Below are 8,546 nucleotides of genomic sequence, written 5' to 3'. Positions count from 1 at the left end.
AACAGGTGTCGTCTAAAGCTAGGTTCTTGTGCTGGAACATCATGTATGGTGTCCTCTAAAACCCAACTCACAAAGATACTTTAAGTTCCAACAAAATATTCTTCCCACCATGGTTACCACATATTTAAGAATGTAATTATCTAAATATTAAATAACCATAACAATAATTCTCCTATCTCCCAAATTAACAACATTATCCTCCATCGTTCTTCACTTTTCATTAGTGATATTTACATGTCTATCTTTAATTACATCTAAACAACTTTTTTTTAAAAAAAATTGTCCTTATCTTTAATTTTCACAAGAGAAAATTACTTTTATGATATATTGGAATAATGATCAGTGTGTGAATCAGTATAGCAGGCTAGTTTTTTTTTTAATAATTAAAAAAAAAAACGAATCACTAATGGACATACTTAAATATCAAGTCTTAGCTGGAACTTTTCTAAATATACACTTTCAAAGTATAATATGCTTTATTACTCGTAATAACAATAATTCTTTTTTTTTTATGGGAAAGATCAAACGATGCTGCAATTGATCTTGAGTTCTTGACATCTCCGCATATGGACATGTTATTGGTTCTAATGATTACCACTATTGAGTAAAAAAAAAAACAAGCAAAATAGTATCAAGCATCTAAAAAAATGAAAAAAAGAAACTAAACATTACATAGAAAATCCTGAACAACTATGCAAAACACTACAACTACAAGCAAGTATGGAAAGATTTTCATTAAATAAAAAAACTTACAACACCCCTTTTTAAATATTAAATAAATAAATAAATACACCTCACACAGAAATAGAAACCATGAGTTATACAAATATATATATAAGAGAAGAGAGAAAGAAAATGGGGTGTTATAAAATTCTTACTAAAACATCCTTACGTATACCTTTAAAGGACAAAGACAAACACGTTTGATTGTCTTCCTATGTCAGATTTCAACATTCATTTGGCATTCACTAACATGAAACTACCATTGGGCATTGAGCAAAGAACCATCTATCGATTTTACACAAAATGTTGCTTGAAATGTGAATATAACACGGACAAAATTAATAGATACTGTAATGGCAAAAATATAGAAGCAAACTAATTGTAAAGGACTTGAGTACCCTTGTATTCAAAATTAATATATTTTCTTCAAGCAAGAAGAAAATACGGTGTACGTAAAAAAAAAAAAAATTACGGTGAACAATCAATTTGGGGATTTCCCTTTAGATCCTAGACAAAATAGAGCAAAGAGAAGCATCCCCTGTCAAATGAATTTTTGCTATTAAAAAAATGGTGAGTTAGGAATTACAAGGCTGCAGAACCCCCCCTCCAAATTACAAACCATTTTTTTTTTTTAATGAGAATGCTAACATAATGACTTCTTAATTCTTACTAATTTCCACCAGGTGCTGTGCTTGTCTGAAAGTTTGTATAAGCGTACGAGAGAGTTCCACGTTTCAAATGGATAACTGATACTATGCAGCTCACAAACAGAACTATATTGCCAACAATAGATCCTCTAGCTAGCCCAAAGAGCCGAAACAATGATCAATGTGATAGTCTACGGGAATGATTTATTGTACCTTTTGGTGGAGTGTGCGACTTCAAACCACTTAAATGGCCACTTGTGTTGCCAACTGAATTGATGTCTAAACCCATAGGACGAACTGGATTACCCCCTTCCAACACTCTCAGGATCTACAATCACATTAAAAAAAACAAAAAAAACTTTCTCAATATATTAAAAAGGAAATTTGTCAGTTATGCAACCAGCTTCTCAATTATGCAAATCATACCTTTGACATTGGGGGTCTTGCATCAGGATCCACACGTAGACACAACGAAACAGCCCGTGCCATGGCTTGCAACTGAAGATTAAATTCCACTGACTCCTTAGAATCAAAGCATGGTTTGAGAGAACGAACGTTTTGTAAGATATGACCGGGCTCTAACATGCGTATGGGATGAAACCATTCAGAAAGATACGAGTGTCCATTGAACTGTTCCAACTCGCTAATTCTTCGACCTGTTATTAACTCTAATAATACAATTCCAAATGCATATACATCTACTTTATATGTAAGGTTTCCAGCGTCAAGATACTCCGGTGCAAGATACCTAGTTTATGTAAGGTAACCTTGATTAGAATCAAAACTATGATGTCCAATATCTTAATGATAAAGCAGGAAAAATACCCTGAAGTTCCTATAACGCGATCTTCAGTATCTATATTCCATTCTGAGTGCCATCTAGCAAGCCCAAAATCAGCCACCTATACGAAAGGTAATTGGTAAATGAATAGATTTAACAGCAGTTATTTATTTGTGTTTGATCTGTGAACCATTATCGTTAAAAATTGAACAATTGCAAAAAAAAAAAATAATTGGAAGTCAACCTTTGGCGAAAAAAATGCAGAAGGGCAAGTAAGTTACCATAGGTTCAAAGTCATGTGTTACGAGAATATTTTTGGGTCGAAGGTCTCTGTGCGCTATACACCCAACTCTACAATCTTCATGAAGGTAGCGTAAGCCTCGTGCAGTTCCAATTGCTATCTTTAAGCGTGAGTTCCAATCCAAAGGCATACTCTCATCTCCTGTTAATCAAGCATTGAACTACGTAACTCTCATAGGATTGTTGGATAGAACATTCAAATACTAATTAAAAAGCCAAAAAAAGAGAGAGGGATCTGAATAAGTATTTGAAATAAAGAAAGTTAGTAAATACCATATAAGTAGAGGTCCAAGGATCCGTTGCATATGTACTCATAGACTAATATCCTCAAATTGCTCTCTATACAAAATCCTATCAACAGCACAACATTTCTGTGTTGTGCACAGCTCAAAACCCGAACTTCCCTGCAGAAATCAAGATCTGCTTGAGAACCACCAAACTTCAACTGTTTCACCGCAACAACCTGACCATCTTTGAGTATTCCCTGGTGGACTACACCAAATCTACCTTCAGCCAAAAAATTCTCATCCGAGAACATATCAGTAGCTTCCTCTAGCTCTTTGTAAGAAAACCGTTTTGGAGGCTTTCCAAATACTGGTGCTTTATTCTTACACTGTGAGCATAAGGGAGGAGGTATAGAGGTAGTTCTGCCCAAAGGAACTGAGTTATTATCTCTGATGCCCAAGTTGGGGACATAACTTCTACTTTGAGCTTGGTCAAACCCAAGTTCATTTGTCCATATCTCTTGATCACAACGTATAAAATTCTCAAGTAAAGTTTTCGAAGTTGGGGATTTAGTTCTTTGGATAACACTGTTGTTTTTAGTTTTCTGAAACTTGTCTACAATATTGTGGTTTTGAGGAATCCAAAATATAGTCTTGTTATCACTGGCCACAGATGATGCTGGACGTGTCCATGAAGGGGGAGGGCTATCTCTTTCAAGATCAAAGTATAATGGTGGCTGGACATGAAAATCTTTTGTTGGTTCGTTGATTGATTCGTCTGTTCTTTTCTCAGGGCCCTGACCCTCGTACAGAGGGTTTTGTTCATAGACTAGGAAAAGAGAAGTTGTCGAGTCAGAACTTGACACTGAATTTACTCCTATGTTTCTTGTAACAGAAGTACCTGCTTCTTCAGGGCTACCCACTGGGGTAGAATGCTTCAATCTTCTGCCTTTTAGCTTTGCAATTTCTATACCTGGTGAAGAGTTAGCAGAGAAAAAAGGAGTTTGAAGTTCATTGGAAGACCGTAAGTTAAGCCTGAGGATTTTTGCCTGTGAACCATTCATCACCACTATGCTACAGTTGAGTTCATCCGTGCAATGCTTTACCTCTTGCTTTAATTTCCTGTTTCAGCAACGTAAGGTATTCATCAACAAATTTCTCATATATTTATCATTTGGCATTTGGCAATGCAGCTCCGAAAAATTCCGCTTGTTTCTAATAGGATTTTTTTTTTTTTTTTTATTGGAAGATATGTGATGCAGTTGTTCAATCAAATCCTAATAAGGGCAATGTCCATTCGAATCTCAAATATAATTTCCAAACGTTTACAAATATGTTATCCACTTTATTAATTAAAATGTTAACTTCGTACCAAAAAAAATAATTAAAATGTTAACTGGACCTAGCAAAGAATTAAGTGGGAAAAGAATGCAATAGGTTGCTTTTTTTGTTTACCGGTTGGTAATACTAATTGGTTAGACAATAGTTGGAGGCTATTCAATGCATATATCAATTGAATGATTAACCTCATGCAATTGGGTAATATAAAGTTCTCAATCTCAAGTATGTCTAATGAGCTGGATCTAGTTTCTTTGTTGTTCTTTTTCAAGCTACCCCTGTATTGTCCATCTAAAACGACGTCGCATAACATTTGTGTTAATATTTAATCGTGAACCCACTCTATAAAAATCATGAAAACAATATCGTTTCGAAGGAACAGTTTAAAAAGGGACAACAGATAAGTCAATTCATTAATCAGAGTAATACTAAAACACAAAGCCAATGCTATGTAGATAAATTGCAGAAGAGGTCACCCAGTAAACTAATTAGGTAGCCCACAACTATCATCATATTCATTAATTTTTAAATGACACATAAATAAATATTATTAATATTTTTCTTGAATTAAAAAATTTGAATACGTGTATTTAGTTTAGTGGAGGTATGAAGTATGAACACTTAATAATCTTCGACTTGTAATAATTTCTCGTCACCCACCCACCAACGTGTTATGCAAAGCTAATTGACTCATCGACGGGGCATGCATAGAAGAAATGAGAAAACATTTACAATCAACTAAAGAAACTAATAATAGCTCAGAAAAAAAGAAATACTTTTTTCATGTTTAATTACTTGTCCAGTATGACCCAATGGGAACCGCTCCATCTAGCTTCAGCCGCCACAGCACCACTGGGAGTACCCGTGACCACCTTAATCTTCACCCTAACCTGGATTTTAGGAATAATAGAAAAAGTCAATTCAGCAAATATACTATGTCATACCTTGATATATAGTAGCCGTTTTACTATGTCATTTGAACAAATGCATTCTCAAGAAAAAGTAGGAATGGCAATGTATAGAATTTGAGAGAACACGTATTCATATCTCACACTTTAGGAAAAGATTTGCCCTCGTAATCATACGTAGCTTCGGTTAAGATTATAAATTTATAATTTTAGTGCCCACACCCATTTCTAATGTGTATCTATATACTCTTATATTTGTTATATACACTTTAATCAAATAAAATATTTTCATGTGTTTTTTGTCTTGAAAACTAGTGATACAAACTAAATATTATTTTAATATTCAAATTTATTATGAAAAAATAGTAACAAGTGTAACATCTAACTCAATAAAATATAACTCAATAAAATATATACCAAAAGATCTTTCAAATCCTAATTATAAATTATAATAAAAAGTGTGTATCAAACCTATGTGATGGACAAGAAAACCTATTCGTCGTGAGTGTTTTTTTTATTCAGTTGCCGTTTCTAGTGAAATTCATCCCTTCTTACGTATTCAACATCCAATTTTTATCCCATGTAATGAATAAACAATCCATTTTCTTTGTGAAAATTCATTTGCAATTGCAGCTTGAGTTTCTTGATTTTAGGTCTTCTTTGCAATGCAAAATAGACTTCTAATCTTTTTTAAATTTGGAGTGAGAACACCAATATATTCCTCCATTTCCGTGAGAAATTGGTTGTGACATCGAAACAAGTAGTCAAGCCACCCGCAACTAACTAATCTTGTTGCTCATAATTTAGATATTTATCATCAATTTCTTCATGTTCATGCTGCGATACTTTCTAGCGATTGCATCGCCTCTAATATACTTATTGAGCTTCAAACCTCTCGAGTTTTTGCTGGCACTTGCTGCTACCACATTAAAAAGTTTTCTTCAACGAGATTAATGGAGTTTGGTGTTGAGAGAATTGACATCTTGAATATTCAAGTCTAGGAACCATGGTGAGCTTATAGCTCCAATACCGAAGTGGATATTAGGGGTGTAGCATGAGGAAAAGTAAAAATCAATGAAAGAAATTTGAAAGCAAAAAAGAAAAATACTCTTCATCTATTTGTGTTCACAAAATTAGATGTATAGAGAGATATTATAATCATGAGTGTACGTAGTCTGACACAGTAAAACTAACTACAACCAACTCTTTCCCCTTAACACAGTATATAAATATAAAATTTCTTTTCCCTTTTCCTCTACCATACATAGACAAGCATGTTTAAAAAATTCAGCAAAAAAAAAAAAAAAAGCATTGTTTAAAATATTTAGTCTACGAATCCATGTGCATGTCCAATTATTGATAAATCATGACCTCTATTATAAAGACAAGATTTCAAAAGCATATACGAATCGAACAAACTAAGTCAAGCTGGTACAACTTTGAAGAGATCAGAAACTTCCTCAACTCTGACAAGTTACTGAAAAGCAAAATTGAGGGCACATACATTATCTTTTTTGGTGAATATATATATATATATATATATATATATATATATATATATATATATATATATATATATATATATATATATATATATAACACATTTTAAATGATTGATGTAAAAAGGACAAAAATTGTTAGCAAAAATTATTGATATAGAATTGACACAAAATATATAATAGTATATAAATAATTGGCACAATAATTTGGCATACTTTGATTCTATATCTGTTCGCGTTTAAATATAGAAGATAGATATAACGAAAATTAAATGAAAATATAAAATATTTACTGATTATTTTTAGAGAAGTAAAATGGAAGAATTTTTTAAACTTTTTTTAAAAAAGTAAATATTTTTTATATCCTAAAAATAATAAATAATTTTATATTAATAAAAATAAAATAGTAAATATTTAATTTTTTTATTTAAATTTAATTTTTATAATTAGTATAAAAGTAATACAATTTATACATTTCTAGTTATTGTTCTACTTATCTAAATAAACAGAAAAAGAATATATTTCTTCCATTCTTATTTGTATTCAACTAATTAAATATAATAAGTCTTCTCTATTATATTTTTCTTTAATTTATATTTCTTTTTCTCTTGTTTGTTTAAATATTTTTAGTTGTAATGCAAAACATAGCATTAATGCTTGAAATATACGTCTCCGTCCCCGAAAGGAAGAGAATGAGACAAAAACGACAGCGTGAATATGGTCATAAAGTCACACAAGGGTTTTTTAAAAAACGGAAAAAATAATTTATAAACAACAAATTCATCAATCCTGTCAAAAACAAAAAAAAAAAATCATCAAGTAAAAAACCAGGTGGAAAACTCAGTCCTTTTCGTCTCACTATACGTTAAGAACTGAGGCAACAACTTGAAAGAGAAAGGTGGTGGAAAGTACCAGTTACAGAGCGGGTACGGGTTTGCGGTTTATGCGAGTGCATATAATTCGTCAATTTTAACATCAACATTATAGTTATATCTGATATACAGAAAATCGGGTACAGGCAGCTACACCGTAAGTACTAAGTAGTAAATCATATATAGTTTTATTTTTCTGTAATTCAGGTAAATCAAATTAAACTTCAAAGTTACCTCGATTTGATTGTGCAGCTGAAGCACCATCTGAGCACAGGACTCGGAGATATCGGAAATTTGCTCCGGCAACTTTCCCGCCGGTCCGTTCGTACAGTCTCCGGCCAGTCTCGAAAAATTCCAGAACCTTCTGCCTGCAGATAGAAACAATCCACGTCCACACACATATATAATTAGTTCAAACTCTAAGCCAATTCAACTAATAAGAATTATAACAAAACTTAAATGCTACAATTTGACAGCTATTTTTTCAGTGTTGTTCTCAGATCAGAGTTAGAATTTTACTACACGAATTATTGAGATGAAACTCTAATTCTAATTAGAGAATAATAATAATACTGAAATCACACAAATACCTGCATGTAACTGACTTTAATTTTGCGATTAAAGTTGAATAGAATTTAACGGAATTGAGATTTACGGAGAGAGAGAGATAAAGACAGAGGTACCGGTTTTGTGAGAAGAGTAAACGGCGAGGAGCGTGATGGAGTCGGTGGAGTGAGCGACATGAGTGAGAGCCCAGGCTAATGCGGTGTTGGAGATGACCTTCTCGGCCTTGACGGCGACGAGAACCTTGTTGGAGACGGTGGCGGTGGCGGTGGCGCTGTGCCTGGCGCTTCTAGAACCCACGCTTTCGTCTCTTAGCATTGGTACTTAGTTGAGTGTGAAAAGGTTTGGTTTGGATCGGGTGCGTGGGTTCACGTATGATGCATTGCGTTGCGTGTGAGTGTGTGAGCTTGATCGTGTTGCATTATTTTGTGGACTTAATTTGAAGCCCCCATGTCTCCAACTGGCAATTCCTAACCCTGGTTTGGTTATCCTAACCACAGTTTCCAATTATCATTCCTCCTTAGTTATTGCTTGGGAGGGGAGGGGCCTGCTGAGGCTGCTGATGTCTGACGTAGCACAAAGGAAATTCAAATTCTAGGCCACTAAATATAAATGTCAAATAAATCGTGTCTATATAAAACAACAAAGAAATAAATCATGTCATGTAAAATGTTATAATATAAAAATGTA

At 33.3% G+C, this 8,546-nt stretch overlaps 1 protein-coding gene across 2 annotated transcripts; it reads right to left on the bottom strand.

The window, feature by feature from the left end:
- Window positions 1-1,099: 1,099 nt before the first annotated feature.
- LOC100779310 (inactive protein kinase SELMODRAFT_444075) lies at window positions 1,100-8,281 on the bottom strand. Of its 2 annotated transcripts, XM_006601243.4 has the most exons (9): window positions 7,976-8,281; window positions 7,527-7,660; window positions 4,809-4,903; window positions 3,577-3,797; window positions 2,725-3,504; window positions 2,433-2,593; window positions 2,196-2,272; window positions 1,797-2,118; window positions 1,100-1,698 (listed from the first exon to the last, which is right to left on the bottom strand). In XM_006601243.4, the coding sequence occupies exons 1-9, from the start codon at window positions 8,172-8,174 to the stop codon at window positions 1,549-1,551; spliced, it is 2,139 nt and encodes a 712-aa protein (XP_006601306.1). In that variant the 5' UTR covers window positions 8,175-8,281; the 3' UTR covers window positions 1,100-1,548. The 2 variants fall into 2 exon arrangements, with proteins under 2 accessions (XP_006601306.1, XP_003550356.1); XM_003550308.5 differs by having other exon boundaries at window positions 2,725-3,797.
- Window positions 8,282-8,546: the final 265 nt, after the last annotated feature.

This window comes from Glycine max, chromosome 17 (genome assembly GCF_000004515.6).
Source record: "Glycine max cultivar Williams 82 chromosome 17, Glycine_max_v4.0, whole genome shotgun sequence".
Classification (NCBI taxonomy): domain Eukaryota; kingdom Viridiplantae; phylum Streptophyta; class Magnoliopsida; order Fabales; family Fabaceae; genus Glycine; species Glycine max.
This window is presented reverse-complemented; position numbering and strand designations above follow the sequence as displayed.

Excerpts from the sequence above, each read along its gene's own strand:
- LOC100779310 (XM_003550308.5), bottom strand. The coding sequence starts at position 8,174 with ATGCTAAGAGACGAAAGCGTGGGTTCTAGAAGCGCCAGGCACAGCGCC. Across the intron at positions 2,273-2,432 it reads CACATGACTTTGAACCTATG|GTGGCTGATTTTGGGCTTGC; the intron begins GTAACTTACTTG and ends CCTTTCGTATAG. Across the intron at positions 2,119-2,195 it reads CGCGTTATAGGAACTTCAGG|GTATCTTGCACCGGAGTATC; the intron begins GTATTTTTCCTG and ends TACATAAACTAG.